The sequence below is a fragment of the Heteronotia binoei genome, chromosome 5, assembly GCF_032191835.1.
Source record: "Heteronotia binoei isolate CCM8104 ecotype False Entrance Well chromosome 5, APGP_CSIRO_Hbin_v1, whole genome shotgun sequence".
NCBI lineage: Eukaryota > Metazoa > Chordata > Lepidosauria > Squamata > Gekkonidae > Heteronotia > Heteronotia binoei.
The window spans coordinates 64,033,117-64,051,745 of NC_083227.1; the positions used below are offsets into that span (position 1 = coordinate 64,033,117).

Genomic DNA, 18,629 nt, shown 5'->3' on the forward strand with positions numbered 1-18,629 from the left:
ATGTCTAACATTGTGTTTTGCTGGGCTTGCTTCCTTCAGCTACTGCAGGAATTTGATCAGCAGTCACCATTGTGCAAAACATGGTTATGACACATTTTGTTTTGGACTGGGTAGGTTAACCTGTGGGAGGCACAGTAGATGCAGCAGAGCATCCAGATAGTCATGAAGATCGCCATATGAGACAAAAGATGGCTCTTCAGAACTGGACAACAAAGCTGAAAGAACTGGTAGTAAACTACTAATTCAACAAGCAAGAGTCAGCAAGATTTCTGGATGGTAACCATGGATTAGGACTATCCTAACTCTATCTTAAAATACCTCCAATAGTTTAGGCCTGTCAAAGAATTTGTCTTTCACACCTTGCTTGTGAGCTGGTTCAGACATTCATGCAGAGTTCGTTCCAGAGGGGATTCCATGAAGAATATTGTGTGTTCACTGTGCAAACCATAGTGGTATTTTCCATGAAGGTGGCAACATATTTTTCTGCTACTGCAGTCACTCAAACTCTGTCTGGTTAGGAGCAATTGTCAGAGCTACATCTAGGGGGCAGCAGAGCGGGCACTTGCTCTGGGCGCTACCAGAGAGGAGGTGCCAAATTGGGTATCTAAGTCCATTCTATTCTATGGGCCCATAAGATAGAATGGGCTTAAAAGGGGGCATCATTTTTTTAATTTTGCCCCCCCTCAAAAAAAATGTAGATCTGATTATGAAAGCTCCATTGCACATTACATACCCAAAATGCATGAATCAGCCTAGACTTATGTGAAGAAGATCTGGACAGGAAGATTTTGAACATTTCAACTAGTCTTTAGAAGAAATCAGTGAGCAGCTATTACAAAAAGCCTCTCTTTGTTCAGAATAAGATATTATGAAGGATACATGGCCTGGAGTTATCTCTAATTACTTTGCATATTGCTAAGGTTTTATTAGCCATTCTTTGGGGGCAAATATCACACATCTCTAGCTTGACTTTCCATTTCTTGCATTAAGTTATTGCTGAAATATAATGTTGCCAACATTTTGTGATAAGTGTGTTTCATAACGGACGCACTTACTTTGGGGGAAAATAGCAAAACAGTTCATCTTGGGGGAAGAATTATCTTATTCTCCCCCAGTATCATAAGTTCTCATAAATCTTCAAACCCAAGAGAAATCTTCTGAAATTGCAGTTGTGTTTAATGTTCATGTGAATCCCTTGGCACAGTGGAAAAATGAGGAATGCTTGTGATCTCTTTATTTTATTATTGCTTCTCTCCTTCTGTATATTAGAAAAAAATTACTTAACTGCTTTAAGGTTGTTTAAAGCTAATTCCTAGGGCTCTGGCCTTTCAATAGATTACCCACAAAATATCTTAACAGTTTGTCTTTGCCTCTATTTTTCAGGGTTATCCATTTCTTTTCCTATTCTAATCAGCATTGCACACTCAAGTTATCAACAATTCCTCTTCCTTGTGCCCTTCTATATGGCTGTATAACGTAGGCTATGTATAATTGGAAGGAAATTATTACCCAAAATACACGCAGAAGACCTCTACATTATCCGTATCTGAAAATCTGATTTCCTGGAGAATATATATTTTGAATTTCAACATGGCTTTCATATTAAACCCCAAACCCAATTATAAAACTTTAGACTGGTTGAAAAAGTTGCCAGTTGTTCCATGGTGCATGATGCATCCCAAATAAATGTTACGGGAAACTTAATAGTTGTAAAGGTAAAGGTAGTCCCCTGTGCAAGCACCAGTTGTTTCCAACATCAAATCACAACATTTTTTCAGCAGACTTTTTTACCGGGTTGTTTGCCATTGCTTTTCCCAGTCATCTACACTTTATCCCCAGCAAACTGGGTACTCATTTTACTGACCTCGGAAGGATGGTAGGCTGAGTCAACCTTGAGCCAGCTACCTGAACCCGCTGGGATTGAACTCAGGTCATGAACAGAGCTTGGACTGCAGTACTGCAGCTTACCACTGCACCATGGGCTCTTTTAATAGTTGTACTTCCAACTTATATTAACTCCATGTGCTCACAATCCAGTTTTCACCTGTTTGGGACTGAAGTTGCTTTCTTTGTCCTGATGGAATTCTGAGAGCTGGACAAGAGGAGTGTCTCCCAATTCTGTAATTTCTTGCAGTTTTACATACAACTTACCATATTATCCCTTTAGGGTGTCTGGTTAGGATGGAACTAAGAGGTACTATATTGTGGTGGTGCTAGTTGCTAGTACTTCCTGGAGATTGGTTTTTAGAAAGTGGTAATGAATGTTCTGCTTGACCTCATGACTTTCAACTTGTGAAGTTCTACAAAGTTCTATCTCATTTTTTAAAAACTTCTATGTTAAACCATCATGGAAAGTTGTTGGAACATATGGTCTGTGATACATAGCTATGTCTCTTGTTTCCATCAAAGGGTGGAAGATAGACTGTTTAGACCTTGAATGGTATATGAACTCAGTGTATTTAGTTCTTCTTTGTGGTCTCTGTGCTTCACACTCATGGGATGTAGCGCCAGCGCCGATCCCCAATCGGTAACTCCAAAGTCCGAGATTTTTTGCTGCCTGACCCCAGTAGGCATGCGCGACAGCCCCAGTGCACATGCCCATCCGGTGGGCACGAATATCCCGCCAGTTCCTTCTTTACTGCCACGTCGGATAGACTTGTTTTTTGTAACTCCAGTTGGTAGTTATTTACCTTTTTTCCTTCTCCGGGTTTCTCTTTGTTTTTTCTTTGTTTTTTCATTGTTCCTGTTTTATATATATATAAATTAGAGACTATTAGTTAGTTGTTTCACCCCTTCGGGGGTTTTTCCCCCGCCCTTCTCCCGCCATCCCTGTCTATGGAAAAGCATTGGGGGGTTTTTAAGCGGTGCCTTAAGTGTGGGAGCAAGATCCCTCCTCCGGATGGACATTCTCTTTGTCTGCTGTGCCTTGGGGAAGGTAATCAGGTGGAATCCTGTCATCACTGCTCAAAATTTTCCAAGCAGACTAGGAAAAAACGAACAGCGAGACTGGTAAAATTGCCTCTATCACTGCAAATGTCGACATCGGTATCGATAAACACTTCGATGGCCGCCACAGCATCGATACCGGTTCCGGCCTCGTTATCGAGCCAACCGACCCAACCATTCCAGGGAGCCGAGCACCCCCTCAAGCATGCGGGTTCTACATCCCATTTGGAACCATCGACCCCGACCAAGAAGGCCAAAGGGGCCAGGACTCATGCTCTGCTGAGCCCAGGAAGCACAAGGAGAAAAAGTGGTGCCAAGACAGGCAGACCCCTTCTCTGCCACCGAAGGACCTGGCGATCGTTTCGGGGGAGCCTCCGGAGAAAATCCTCACTTCACCGATTCGACCTAAGAGCCACTCGGGTCCGACGGATGTTCCACAGACCTCTCTCTCCAGCTCCGACCAGGAGGTCGACCCTATGCAGCAGTCGGCAGACTCGAAGGAGGGCGGCAATCCTAGCTCAGCATCGGACTTAGAGGTTTCGCAGCCTAGGGACTGCTCGACAGTGAAGATGCCCTTGATCCAGCCCGAGAGATTCGGTGAGCCTTCGGACCCTTTTAGAAGTCCTCATCCTCTGCCCAACTGGAACCTGCAACCATTGGCTTACCCGTTTGGGGGCTACCCCAATCATTCTCCATACCCTTGGTACCCTCCTCAGAACCCCGATTTGGTTCAGCACTCGGAGGCTTCATACCACTCTAGAGTCTTAGCACACTCTCCACCAGGTCACTGAGAGTCAGCGATGCTGACCGACCCCGAGGTTAGTAGGGAAGCTGGCACACTCCAGTGGTCCCGACGTCGAGAAAACTTCCTCAACTAGGATTGCCATTGACGCCCCAGGTTTACCATCAGCTGAGAGCATATATTCTTCACCATCGACCTCCGATGACTATGGGGAAGAGCAGTCAGGCCATCAGCAAGAGGGATCATCCCCAGAATCCAGAATAGCCGAGGACCTTCCAATCTCTCCTTTGGAAGATTTGAAGTCCTATGGGGAACTCATTAAAAGGATGGCCAATTCCTTGTCTTTGCTTGTGGTCCAGCCTCAACTGGTCATTGACGACACAGTCTTTGACATCATGCAGAAGGACACTTCGACAGCGATAGCCTTTCTCATTACTAAGGTCATCTTGCAAACCATCAAGGATCCTTGGTCCAAGCCTGCCTTAACCCCTATCTCGTCTAAGCGTATGGATCACATGTGTAGGATCCAGGAACAGAGTGCAGAGTTCCTCTTCAACCATCCACGCCCCAATTCTGTAGTAGTCTCGTTCTCCTCTAAGGCTGAGAAGACCCATGCCTCACCTCCAGATAAAGAGGGGAAGAGGTTTGATACGTTTGGCAGGCGCTTCTATTCTGCGGGCACTCTGGGTATTAAAATTTCTAATTATTCTGCCTGCATGGCGAGATACCAGTATTCCCTATGGGAGCAGCTTTCACCGCTCCTGGCTTCTCTGCCTGAGGATAAGCGCACTTTGGCCAAGAAGGCTCAGAGGGAGGAAATGCTCCAGGCAAAACAACAGCTTCAGGCTTCCAAACATATGGTGGACACTGCAGCTAAAACTCTTACCTTGGCCATTACATTGCGTTGTCACTTCTGGCTTCGGTCCACTGCTCTCCAGTTAGACACAAGATCCTGGGTCGAGGATCTTCCTTTTGAAGGTGAAGGTCTATTCAGCTCCACTACGGTCGTGGTCCTACAGGAAATGAACCAAGAGTATCAAGACGTCTCGTTACTTGGGAGTACCTTCATCTTCCTCTCACCCTGGCAAGTTTTGTCCATGGTCCAAACAATGGCCTAAGAAGCCCTACCATGCCAAATCCCCTGAGAGTTCATGGAAGCCGCGTACGGGACAGCATGAGGCTAAGAGTTCCTTCAATGCAGGAGAGAAAACCAAGTTTTCTTCTTTTTCCTCTCATATGGGAAAGTCAAAGGCTGGCAGGAATCCCAAGCAGGGACTTTGACTTTGGCATCCCCCCTTCTCTCCCCCCTGCTCCTCTGGGCCCACCCGCCTCCACCGTTTCTTGCAAGCTTGGCGGCAGATTACCACCGAGTGGGTCTTGTCCATCATACAGGAGGGTTATGCAATAGAATTTGTTCAGCCCTCTTTGTATCCCAGATTGGTGATCACACACCCTACAGCAGTTTTGCTGGAGGAAGTTCAAAATCTGCTCAGCAAGCGAGCAATAGAACCTGTTCCTGATCATCTCAAGGGCCAGGGGTTCTACTCCAGGTACTTCATGGTTCCCAAGCGGGACGGTGGACTTCGCCAATCATGGATCTGAGGGGCTTGAACGAATTCATCGCTTATCAGAAGTTCAGAATGCTGACTCTACAAAGCATCCTTCCACTCATCAACAAGGGAGATTGGATGGCTACCCTTAGACTTGAAGGATACCTACTACCACATCAGCATCCTCCCTAGTCACAGGAGGTTTCTTCAGTTTGCCATTGGGACGCACCATTTTCAATATCAGGTGCTCCCTTTTGGGCCCCAGTGTCTTCACAAAGACCATGGTTGTTGTGATGGCTTACCTTGGGCTCCAGGGTATTGTCCTTTTCCCCTGCATAGACGTTTGGTTGGTGGTTGCTGTTTCTGAAGCTTCTCTCAGAGCGCATCTACAGGTGGTTCTAAGCCTCTTGAGTGCACTAGGACTTCTGGTGAATGAGAAGAAATCTCACCTGGTCCCAGTGCAGAATTCAGTTTATCAGAGCGATTTTGGACACCACCCAGCATCTAGCATTTCTTCCAGATTCCAGGGCGTTGGATATCATCTCCCTGGTTCAACTCCTTCAGGCAGTGAGATGCACTTCTGTTCTGCAGATCCAACATCTCTTGGGCCTCACGGCAGCTACTACCAATGTTCTGCACTTTGTGAGGCTGAGGATGCGAGTCCTCCAGCTCTGGTTCATCAGGAATTACAATCCGGTGAGAAATCTTCTGTCCAAGATTCTTCAAATCCCTTTGCTGGTGCTTCAATCTCTGGATTGGTGGAGGATGAAGTCCAATCTTTGCGGAGGAGCTCTGTTTCATCTCTCTCCCCCTTTGCTCACAGTAACAACGGATGCCTCACTGTGGGGATGGGGAACACACCTCGGAGATCTCTGCATAGGCGGCCCATGGCCTCCGTCGATGGCTCACCATCATATCAATTTTTTAGAGCTCAAGGCAGTTCATCTGGCCTTGAGGTCATTTCTACCCCTCATCAGTGGTCAGACCGTAACTGTGCTGTCGGACAACATGACAGCTGTCAGTTATATAAATCACCAAGGGGGGACTGTGTCCAGAAGGCTGTGCGTTGGCAATGCAGCTTTGGGAGACCTGCATAGCTTCTCAGACTTTCATTGTAGCCACCCACCTATCCGGGGAGCTCAATGTTCAAGCGGACTCCCTGAGCAGGGGAGAGGTCTCCCATCACGAATGGGAGCTGAACTGGAGATACCTCAAACCTCTGTTCTGGGAGTGGGGTCATCTCAGAATAGAGGTGTTTGCCATGGCAAACAATTGGATCCTGTTCCAGGGGAGGGACGGACCCAAGATCCCTAGGGGACGGTCTTCTGCTTCCGTGGGCAGACAAGTTCCTCTACCTGTTTCCACCCTTGCCTCTTCTCACCAGAGTGCTTCACAAATTGGCCCAGGAACGTCCAGAGTGTATCCTAGTTGCTCCTTGGTGGCCTCGACAGACTTGGTTTCCTGTCCTTCTAGCCATGGCAGGGGGGTGTCACCACAAGTTTCCGTCAGAACCGGATCTCCTTTTGGCTCAAGGTGGCCGCCTGTTTCACCACGACATCCGTCACCTCAAATTGATGGCTTGGAGGGTCAGCTTCTAGAATTCTCTGACAGAGTGCAACATATCATTTTGAACAGTAAAAAGCTGTCAACTCGCCGCTCCTGTGCGGGAAAGTGGTCTAAGTCTCTGTCCTTTCTGCAGAACAAGGGTATCAACGCACGTTCTGCTGGTCTTGAGCTTGTGTTTGAGTTTTTACTTTCTCTTGTTGATGCTGGACTTAATCATTCTTTGATTTGAGTATATCTGGCTGCCATCTCGGCTCATCACGACCCTGTGGATGGCACTTCAGTTTTTACCCACCAGCATACAAAATGTTTTTTGAAGGGTCTTCTGCGGCTTCACCCGCTGTCTAAGGTTCCTCCTCCTTCTTCGGATTTGATGATCGTCCTGGACCGGCTCTCAAGGCAGCCTTTTGAACCCTTGGCTTGGAAGACTGCCTTCTTAGTGGCCGTCACTATGGCCGGGAGGGCAGGTGAGCTTGTGGTTCTGCGATGTGATGCTCCATACATTTCTTTTCAGGATGACAGGGTGTCCTTGGTCCCGGACATCTCGTTCCTCCCTAAGGTGGTGTCTAGTTTCCACCTTAATTTGGAAGTCTTTTTGCCTACTTTTTACCCTTCTCCTTCAGTGGAAGAGAGATGTCTGCACGCCTTGGATGTTAAGAGGGCGTTGTTTTTTGTGCATCACACCAAGCCATTCAGGAAGGATCCCAATCTATTTGTCTCCTATCCGACACCTAGGTTGGGTCTCAAGATCTCTTCACAGAGACTTTTTAAGTGGATCATGGAAGCCATTAAACTTTGTTACCTGTTGGCGAAGCATCCCTTGCCGGGGCCGCTCCGTGTGCATTCCACTAGGACTATGGCTATGTCTTCATGTGACATTATGCCCTGGATATCCAGAAGCGATGCAGAGCACAGCTGGGTACCCTGGTTCTTCAAGCCACTACTTCTGCATAACCGCCAGCTCCCTCCTCCAGGTAAGCCTAGCTTGCTAATCTCCCATGCGTGTGAAGCACAGAGACCATGAAGAAGATAAACAGGTTTCCTGTCTGTAACTGATGATCTTTGAGTGGTCATCTGTGCATTCACACTACCCGGCCTCCTTCCCCTCTTCTGCTGGTCATGGTACTCTTGATAGGTGGTGGCAGGAAGGAACTGGCGGGATATTCGCGTCCACCGGGTGGGTATGCGCACTGGGGCTGTCGGGCAGCGAAAAAACTCACACTTTGGAGTTACCAATTGGGCATCGGCACTGGCGCTTCATCCCATGAGTGTGAATGCACAGATGACCACTCGAAGATCATCAGTTACAGGTAGGAAACCTGTTTTTTTAATTTATTTATAATATTTATGCATCCACCTTTCTCTTGAGCATTATTGCACGACTGAATGAGAATAACTCCTTGAGCCTTTGCCATTGGAATTACTATGGTTATGTTTGACAGGGCCTTCTTAACACTAACTCCAAAATCATAGAAAAATAATGTCCATCGAGGGGGTTAGATAAAAATATGGAGCAGAGGTCCATCAGTGGCTATTAGCCACAGTGTGTATATATATGTATATATATAATTTTTTTGGCCACTGTGTGACACAGAGTGTTGGACTGGATGGGCCATTGGCCTGATCGAACATGGCTTCTCTTATGTTCTTATGTTAATTTGGTGTATTTTTATTGATTTTTTTTTTCAAATGACAGACATCTTTCTTCTGAAGGCTGTTCGACAATTGATCATATGCCTGTTTTTATTGAATTTTATTGCCCCACTATATTTTTGTTGATTTCTTTGTTAATTTTACCGGGGGGGGTGTGTGTGGCAAAAAAGTTGAATGCCAGGGAAGAAAAAACAAGCTAATATATAAGTCCACTCCTTGATTGCCATAGCTAAACACCCCATGTGCAGCCCCACAGGGGGTTTAACACAGTTTACAGTTTACAGAAGGGTGGTTACTGGAGTGTGTGTGTGTGGGGGGGGGGAGTCTGGCTTCAGCTTTTGCCTACTGTTGTCTGACATGAGGGTTTCCTGTGAAGTGGTCCTGCAAGGGTTTGCTGGGTTTCAGTTATTCATTGTTACAACTTTTATGGTGTTCGTGTTCTTATTTTTTACATATAAGCTGCCTCAAGCAGATAGATTGTCTCAATAAATAAATAGGTGTGTGGCCTTCCTGCATCTATATCTCTGGATGTTCTGTGTTGGGGGAAGTGTGGGTCACTTTGGTGTTTGTATGTGCTGCATTGTGTATTGGATGGCCTTGAGTGGCCCCAGTCAGGATGGAGTTCACTCCTTCACGACAGTTGGGCCATGGTTGCGGCAAATAGAACAGGAGTGACAACAGTCATGGGCGTATCTTTGCTGGCTGAATTTCTCTTATCTCTCGGGTGGCCTTTCTACTTTGTTTGCCGCATTGTGGGTAGTTGTACCTGTTTGGGCTGAGAGCAAAGAGTGTCAGTTATTTGTGGAATAAAGCAGGAGTTGTTCTTTCCTTTGGGCATTTGCTTGTGTTATTTTGAATACATTAATTCCAAACACCAAGTTGTGACCTCTCTGTTATTTTGTTGAGGTTTTTATGGTACTATGGGGGATATGATGGGCTATAGGTGGATGTGACTGTCTGCATGCTTAGTTGGTATCCTAAGCTGTATCCTGACATGGAATGTGGGGCCAGGGCTGGGTGATGGAGCATTTTTTTCCAGCTTGTAATGGCATAAGTGAGCTTCTCCAGGGTTTTCACTAGCCTAATGGCAGTATCTATGGCTGGAAAGGCTTAGGAAGATAATTAAGTCTCACTGCACCCATGGTATGCCTACTATGCTGGCAGGGATTGCTACTTGCACATCTCCAAATGTGTTGGCATATCTCTGAGATATGGTACTATAACTTGGAGTTACATCAGCATCATGTTTCATCATGATCTCTTAAGCCTGATAACTGTTCAGAGCTTAGGATCCCATGGTAAAGCACTGGTTGGTAATTGATAGATAGTTGTAGTTGTTTTTTTGGAAAAAAATGTATCATGTTCTGTCATTTTTGACTATGTTCATACCAGTCTTTTCTCTTCAGTTGTCTTGTGAGTGCTAATCTCTCAGTGCTTTTGTTTGCTTGCTTTCCAGTTTCAAAACTAATGTCAACTGCTTCTGCATCTGATACGTGAATTTCTTTAACAGTTTGCTGGCTCTTCTATATGTATGAATTAATGAGCTCTAGACCCCCTACTCATAATGGATGTAGAATTTCCTATCAAAAGCCTAGTTGGACTTTGCCTGGGAAACTTGTCTTCAGCTGATATCTAGTACCAAAATAACCTTGGATAAGTCACAACCTCTCAGCTTCTGCTGCCATCATGCATACTAGGAACTACAGTAGTCTTCCACAATGGGAAAAAGTTCTAAAATTATTTACGAAGGAATTATGCTAGGAAAATTATTTATATTAACTATCTTCCCATTTCAAAATTATTATCGTTTTGGTCATTGTATACCTAATTTTATGAAAGAAAATGCTGAGCTCATTAATGTTCACTTTGATAGGATATAAGGATTTTTCTCCCTGAAAGGATTTGTTTATTGTGACTTCCAAGGCCCTAACTCAATTTGTATATATGACTTGACTCTGTACATTTCATAGGTAAAGCTGTCGGGAAGATTACTGAAGCAGTAAAACCCACCCAAAAGACTCAGCCTCTTGAGGCACTTGAGCCTGGAACTGCCCACACAGTTCGACTAGTGACTAAGAATTGGGTTGATAATAATAGCATTTCTGCAGATGTAATTGAAACGAGGGGGAGAGGTGAGAATTATAATTCTAAAGCCCATTAAGATGAACATTATTTTTAAAGCAAAGTATAATTTTGGTTTTGTGTATCAGATAGTGTTGTGTTTGGAAAACCTGAATACATTGTCATTGAAGTCAAGACTTTACCATTGATTTAAATAGTAGCAACTCCCCCTAAAGTCATAATAATCAAACTATGACATAGTTCTCAAACTTCTGCAGATTTCTGCTAAAGTTAGGGCTGGCCATGGGCATGCCACTTTCTATCAATTCTTTCAAAAGCTGAATCACAGGGAATCCTGGTGCCTCCACCACAAAAACAAGTTTCTGCCACATTCTCTTGATTTATATATGCTAACAAGGATGTGCAGGTTGACGCTAGAGATCAAGGAAGCTAATAGTCTCACACCTGCTTACACAGGAAAAGCAGTCAGTATATAATATCTCATTGCCATGGTAGAGAACCTGGAGGCAGAAAACATCTCTGTGCCAAGAATCTGCTGATGAGATATTCGATACTTCCTCCTGTTACTTTTCCCCAAAAAACAAGAGAAGGGGAGAGACATGCAAACATGAGTTTGGTAGGAAACTGGACTGCCCTGTGGAAATTCATCCTACCAATGCAGATGAAGATACCATAGTGGAGATGAAAGAGAAGAAAAAGGCAGACGGCATCAAAATGAAGTTTCGAATTTAACAGTAATCTTATGGGGAACATTAGGTGTTACAAATAGGGATTAGAGAAAGAGAAGAAATATCAACAGCATACTTATCGGAAACAAGAATTAGAAGGGAAATAGTATTGCTCAAATGTACAGATCACTCTTGTCATTCAAAGAAGGCAGAGATCAAGCAGTGAGCCAAAGGGTTTTATTATTGTTGTTATTTGCTTATGCCCTCTGTTTCTTAGGACTTTGGGGGTATAAATTTGGAGTATGAATTCTGCCCATGAGTAAGGCTGTTGAAGAAAGGGTTATTGAATCACTTTAACAAGGCTTTCTGAGGATTTAAAAATTAGCTTTTACCTCATGGGCTGTTATTGATATTTTATCACTTCTTCACTCTAGCTGGATAGATGATTCAATCCTAACTAAAATATCCACATTCACAAGGGGGGATTTTTTTTGCTGATTCCCCCTCCTATATCAGACCTCCATCTCTCTCTAGCTGCTCTTCCTGGGGACAGGGCCCCTTGTCTCCTAAGAACAGCATTTGGCAGGAGATTTGAGTTGCAGTGGGAGAAGGGAAGCAGGAAGTCATGCTTCTGCAGAAGGAAATCCATTCACAGAAACATTATGCAGGCTCCAAACCAGTTTCTAAATGGGGTAGTGCGCAAAATCCTAAAGAATTTTGCTTAGCAGTTCCCTAATGTGTTGGTTTAACCCCAACTCAACACAGCTCCTTGTGTATTGTAGCTGTCCTAGAGGGCTGCCCCCCCCCCCCCACACACACAATCCCCATCCCCAAGAGAACTCATTCAAACTGCTCTGGCCAGGTTTGACAGTAGCCTGCAGAACCACTTTGTTGTTCCTTTAAACTCATTGGTTTGAGGGTTGCTCTTTTTAAAAAAAAAAAAAATCATCTTTGTACATTGTATTGCCTTCAAAGAGTAAACTGAACTAATTGCAAAATTGCCCAATGTGTATTATCTGCAGGTTATATCACTAATGTCACCACTAGGAGGGTAGGTCTCTTCCCTCTTGCATCTGAAATGCTGCTAACTGAGTGCTTGCATGTATTCTGTCTCTGTCCCCAAAACTGCTTATGCATGACAGGCTTTCCAGAGTTCTGTATTGACTTTCTTATTTGGCATGAACCCTTTTTAATCAAAACCTACCTTGGAATTCCCATTCCAAATCTCAGTGGTATGTATTCCTTTGCCTTCTTAATATCAATGTTGTTCTCATGTTTTTGGAAGGCTAGAATTAATTCTACTTTAGAGAACAAGTGCTACATTTTTTTACAATGCAATAATCAGCTTTAAATGTATCATCGTTTAAACTGCTACCACTTGGATGTTCTTACATATATCCCTTTTTTCTCCCTCTTTCAAAGCTTATGCTGGGATTTATGAACGAATCTCTACGCAAGGCTGGTTTATTGGACTGATGGGTGCCATTGCATTGCTCACCTTATTGTTACTCACAGTCTGTTTTGTTAAAAGAAACAAAGGAGGGAAATATTCAGGTAACAGAAAATTCTGCTGTCAGAGTTGATTACACTTTAACAACTTCTGAGTTAACAGGCAATGTATTAAAGTGCACAGACAAACAATCACCTCTAGCTCCTATAATATACTCTGATTTTAGGAATGCATAAAATTTTTCATGCAGGTATGTTCTATGTGCAATGCACAATTAACTTTTTAAATTTTAATGATGGTATTTTGAACTGTGCCAAGAACACAACTGTGTCATTTGCATATTTAAATTTCTTTCCCCATTTGTATATTATTGCAAATCTAGTTTTGTAAATCTGTCAAAGATGTATATCACCAAGATAAGATCTTATTTTTCTGTCTCCTCTGAATTATTTTATCCATTCCATAGTGCCCTGAAGCTTTCTTTATCATCTTTCACTTGAAGCACTTGTCCTAATACCTAAAGTATTGTCACTTCTAAGTGATGTTAAGTATGCAATTTCAGATGTTCAACACAGACAATGTTTGTGTATGTGTGTTTATGTATGTAGCTAAAACAGCCCAGACCACTCTTAATTCCAGAAATAAAACATCATTTCCCAATTTGATCTTGTAATTGATTTGCTATGGTGACACAGTGGTTCACATGGTGACATATGGTAGGATACAAGCTATGCTTCACTCTGAGGAACCTAAACATAACACATTTTTATTTGTTGCAGAGCTTGATCCCATTGGTAGGGATGGGCACAAACCAGGAAAATGTGGTTCATTTCAGTTTGTGGTTCAGGGCATGTCCAGTTCATGAACCATGAACCATTACAAATTTTTAGCCACCAAACAAATTGGTTCAGTAGAATGCCCCGTTGGTATGCTAAAGACACCAACTTCACAGAGGACCCTCTAGCTGATGCTCCTCTACCTGCTCACCAGTTTGATGATGATTGCATTTATGGGGTCTGAGTTATAGCACCCAAAAAAGGTGCCCCTGGGAAAGTGGTTTCTGGGAAGATGACAGGCAGTCATTTTGACAAACACAGGTTCAGGAGTATATAGAACGGATACTGTGTAAGCTAGAGAAATCAAAGTTGTAGGAGACCTCCTCCAAATGCTCATCTAGATGCTCTCCAAGTTCTGCCCTCCTCTGTTGCTTTGAAGTTAGATAAATGTTTAGATTAAGCGGAAACAGTCTGTCTGGAAATGTACCCATTCATGAACCTCTGCAAACTGCTTGAAAGTTCATGGAAAGTTTGTGATGGTTGAACCAGCCAAAATTTATGCACATCTTACCCACTGGTGGTATGCCAGCTTTCATTAGCAGTGATTGTTCTATGTTGCCCCCTGTTCTCAGCATAGCAGAAGTTTCCAATTAATTATGACAATTAGATCCAGATTTGACAGTAAAATTCATACCCTTCTTTGATAGAAGTCTGCTTTTTTATTGCTGCTGTAATATGGTCCATGTATTATGGTCCATGATTTTATTTATGGTTTATCAGGACTTCCAAATTTGTATTTTTCTAATGATGCTAATTTGATAGCAGTTGAATTTCAGATTTTGCCATGATAGACATGGAAGTAAATCCCTTTTCCAGCTGAAATGGCATTCACAATTTCAGAGTTTTATGGAAAGGCTAAACTATAAATGGCACAGCTACCGATGAAGTATATATGGTGAAACCCAGCAACCAGTTCTGTTCTTGGGGCATTGTAATAAATGCCCTTTGGAAAATTACAGAGTTAACTAGTTTAAACCAAATCTAAAGTAGAACCTTATTATTAGACTGTTGGATAGGAAGGAATCATGAAGGAATGTATAGATCAGAGCCCTTGAGATATGCCCCCAAGTCCTCATTATACTTGAACCATCTTTAAGCTATAAAGGAGTTCCAAATTTAGCCTGAATAGAAGAAGAAAGAAAGCTTTTTTCCCCAAAAGAAGCCACACAGACAATTTTCAGAACATATAAGGCAGGATTTCGGCTACCATGACTACCATGCTTTGTTATAAGTCAACTAGACTAGTTACACACCTCTTGAATGCATCCCTCAGAGTAGTATGAAATACAGGTTGAGGACATGCAAGAACTTGCAGGGGCATCTTGTTTTCCCTCCCCAATTAATTCCTCTTTCCCCTATATCGTCTCCCCTTTTCATACCACCTTTTCTTCTTCCCACCCAACAGCCAACCTACCTTTATAAACCTCCCTCCTACCTTCAGCTTTTCCTCTTTTGTACCTCTGGCAGTCTCTTGCTGGAAAAAATCTGGCTAAGTTGTGCAGGAGAACCCGCAAGAACATGTGTAGGGTACCTCATTTCCCCCTGTATCCCCCTTTTCATACTATTTTTTTTCTTTCCCTCTTCCAAGCAGCCCTTATATCCTCACTTTTCTCTGATTCCTTCTCTTCTTCCCACCAGCCACCCAGTCTACATTGTATCTGCCTCCAATCTTCAGCAATGTTTTTTTTAATTTCATTTACATCCCATCTGTCTCCATAATGGAGGCCCAAAGCAGGGCCCTAGATCCTAGTCTGAAAATCAAACTGGCTTTCATGGGATGGCTGTTGTTGAACTGCAGCCAACACTCAGTCCTGGGTGAGTCATGTAAGCTGTGTGGTAGTAAGATCAACAGTGGTTGCTGATGGGCCCACCTGGCCCTGATGAATATTCCCTGGACAGCCAAACAACTCTGAAATCCTGCCCCTCACCCTGCCTTTTACTGACAATCACCATGGACAGACACGGGCCCATAGCTACGAGGGGGCCTGTGGGGGCACAGCCCCCTGGCTGCTAGGTGGGGCCCCCTGACTTGGGACCCCTAACCAGCCTCCGGAGCCTCAGCTGCATCCTTTTCCATTCCCCTGCCATTAAAATTGCACTGCAGAGGTGGCAGGAAGAGCCACCACTCTCCCTGCACTATTTAAAGAGCTCGCTCATCAGCTGGTCAATGGGGCCTTTAAATTGCACGTGGAGGAGGCTGGGGGCTGCTTCTGCCACTGCTCCAGGGATTGGCCAGGGAAAAGGCAAGAGAAGCCAACCACATGGGATGCTAGGGTTCTCCCCTTGCCAGTCTGACCCTGCCGTTGCTGTGCGCTGCCCAGGAGCTGAGCAGGGCAGTTGCCCGTTAGAGATCAGTTGTAAAAGGTAAAGATCTCCAGGCCCCTACTCCCTCCCAGCAGCAACTTCCTGACCCCGCCGCTGCTCTGCTCTGCCCCGCTCGTGGTAGCCCCAACCAAGTCCTCCAGCTTCCAGGATTGGGAAAGCCAGTGCTCTTCCCTCTCCGAGGTGCCGAGGAGGATGACTGGAGTGGGCCCAGCTGTAGAGCGAGGGCACTGCGGGAAGGCAGGAGGAGGAAGAGTCCCTTTCTCCCTGCCTGCCTGCAGAAGGGCCCAGGTGCACTGGGGGTTTCTACAGGGACTGATGCCAGGTGAGAGGGTGCCTGCAGGGAGTGGCCATTCTGGGCCTCAAGCAGGGTGGCGGGGGTGGGGAGCGGATGGCTCCATTGCAGGCTTTCTCTGCCTGACAGCCTGACTCGTAGCTCCCACGCACCTGCCTGCCTTCCCCGGGCACCTGGAGGCCCTTTCTCCTCCCTTTCCAGCTCCCCCGTTCAGGAGAAGGAACAGCATATTGGGCACGAATGGCTGTTACTAGCTGGGCAGCAATTGAAGGGAAAGGTGGTGGATAAATAGCTGACACACCTCCAGTGGCCCAGGAGCGCTAGTTGCCAGAGGGGGACGAGGCCACTTTCACAGTGGAATAGGAGAAAAGAGCCATGTAGCAGCATTTTCCTCCCTGCCTCAAACACAGAATAAAACCCCTCGGCAAGCCAGCACTCTGTTTCTGAGCATTCCATAGCCCAATATTCCATTTCTGAATGTGGTCCCTCCCCCTTCTTCTGCTCCCCTCCCTTCTCTGTCTCAGGGGGGCACACGTATCTGAAGAAGCATGCACACAAAAGCTTACACCCAGAATTTGCTTCTCCCCTTTTCTTCCAACACAGTGCTACTTCCTTTCTTCCCTTCCCTTCCCTCCCATCCCCTCTTCTTTCTCTCCTTCCTTCCTTTCTGCCCCCCCTCCCCTTGCTGGGGCATGATGCTTCTCTCCCTTCCCCTCTTCCTGGTGCGTGTGTGCCTTACTACTATATGGGCCGGGCAAGCAGACAGAAAGGAGGGAAAGCTTTCCCTTTGGAGTAAAACTCCACCCCTCTTGGCTGATATCTGTTTTCCGGAGAAGTTGGTATAAATAATTCCTGTAAGTAAATTGCCCCAGTGAGATCCACAAATGTGTGGGCTTGCAAACTATTTTGGCTGTGGTGTGTGTGTATTTGTGTGTGTGAGAGAGAGAGACCTCGGAGCAACTGTGGGGAGGGGGGAGGCTGTAGGGCAGCAATCTGGCAGTTTTCCACCTCAGTAGTGGCGGGACAGAAGGCCATGGGGGTTGGGGCCACTATGTGCCCCCTGAAAAAACCAGGGCCACCCAATTCTTCAAATCCTGGCTATTGGGCTGGACAGACATCTGGCAATACTGATGTTGTGCAGCAACAGTCAGAGGACAACGGTTTCTTAAAGCTGTAACTGTTCATTCTATTATGGGGGGTGGGGTTTGTTGATCCCTAAGTGTTTTTGTTTGTTTTGTTCTTTAAGATTTCAGATTTTCCTGCAAATCTGGGGCTTTTTTCAGCTTGTAGAAAGATCTACCATTCATGTATTCATGTATATGGTCACACTAAGGATTTGATATATTGCTGTATCCCAGTGATGACTTCAGTTGTCATGCATTGCTTGCCAAAATGAAAAATAAATGGAAAAAATGCTTATGGTTACAAAGATAATGTTTTACTTGTTTGTTTGTACTGTGTACAGTGAAAGAAAAAGAAGATTTGCACCCGGATCCTGAAGGTCAATCCATAAAAGATGAAATTTTTGGTGAATATAGGTTAGTATGTTTTGTTTCTCTTTTTAATGATTTTATGGCTTTTAAATAAAGGCATTGTGAGAAATTGTGTGTCCCCCCACCATTTCCAAGCCAAAATTTAATGAAATTGTTTGATGATACATGATTATATGATGATATAAGGTACACCTCAAGCACTGAAGCTTCCAAGTACATTCATTTGTTAATACTATAGTAATTAAATTTTAAAACATCAATGCCATTCCTTTCCCCTCTAAAGAAGGACCGAGGCAGCTTAGACTCTGAGATTCCTCAACACCTCCAGACCGCCTAAACATTAAACAGAAACATAATAAACTACCCCCCCCCCCAAAAAAAAGAATAAACTAATGAAAAAATGGACTCAAAACCCAGAAACCTGAAACATCAAACAATTGCTGCTGGGTGCTTGTGGATGGAACAAGTGGCAGAGCATTCTTGCCACACAGTTTGCCTCCCTGTTTTGAGAGGATCTATGGTAGAGTACATACTTTGTTTTCAGCAGATCCCAAGCTCAGTTCCTGTGGTTTTTCAGTTACGTGATCTCAGATCACAGGGGCTGGAAGAGATCCTACAAAGGGAGCTTTGACTGTGGAAAGCGTATATCCTAGGTGTTGCTAGACTTGAACCTAAAAGCACAAGGCATATTAAAGTGTACTAAAAAGTAGAACGGAAGTTTCCGCTTGTACCCAACTAATGTAATACACAAATCGCAAGAGTTTTTTTCTCTATTTCATTTATATTTAATTTACATTGCTTTCTAATGGGACAGATAATTAGAAAGGTAAGAAATTTATGTGATTAGTATCTTCTAGCCCTCAAGTGGAGTTACCAGGTTTTCTTTCCTGTCTTGACTTGCCCTGAACTTGGATCTACTGCTTTGCTGTTTACTTCCCAAGCCACTTTCCCCTTCCCTTTCCTTGGCTTCTGTTTCAGGATAGATGTATATATGCTTGAATCCTGTCCACTGACTTACCCTCCTGCTTG

General features: G+C 44.5%; 1 protein-coding gene across 3 annotated transcripts in view; it reads left to right on the forward strand.

Moving 5' to 3' along the window:
• The window catches only part of CHL1 (cell adhesion molecule L1 like), a 307,464-nt gene that overhangs the window by 276,613 nt on the left and 12,222 nt on the right, over window positions 1-18,629 (forward strand). For 2 of the 3 annotated variants that reach the window (XM_060239564.1, XM_060239565.1), the window contains 3 exons: window positions 10,425-10,586; window positions 12,627-12,758; window positions 17,573-17,645. In XM_060239564.1, coding sequence (XP_060095547.1) covers window positions 10,425-10,586; window positions 12,627-12,758; window positions 17,573-17,645 — 367 coding nt within the window. The remainder of the gene's footprint in view (window positions 1-10,424; window positions 10,587-12,626; window positions 12,759-17,572; window positions 17,646-18,629) is intronic. The other variant, XM_060239566.1, reaches the window with a different exon arrangement.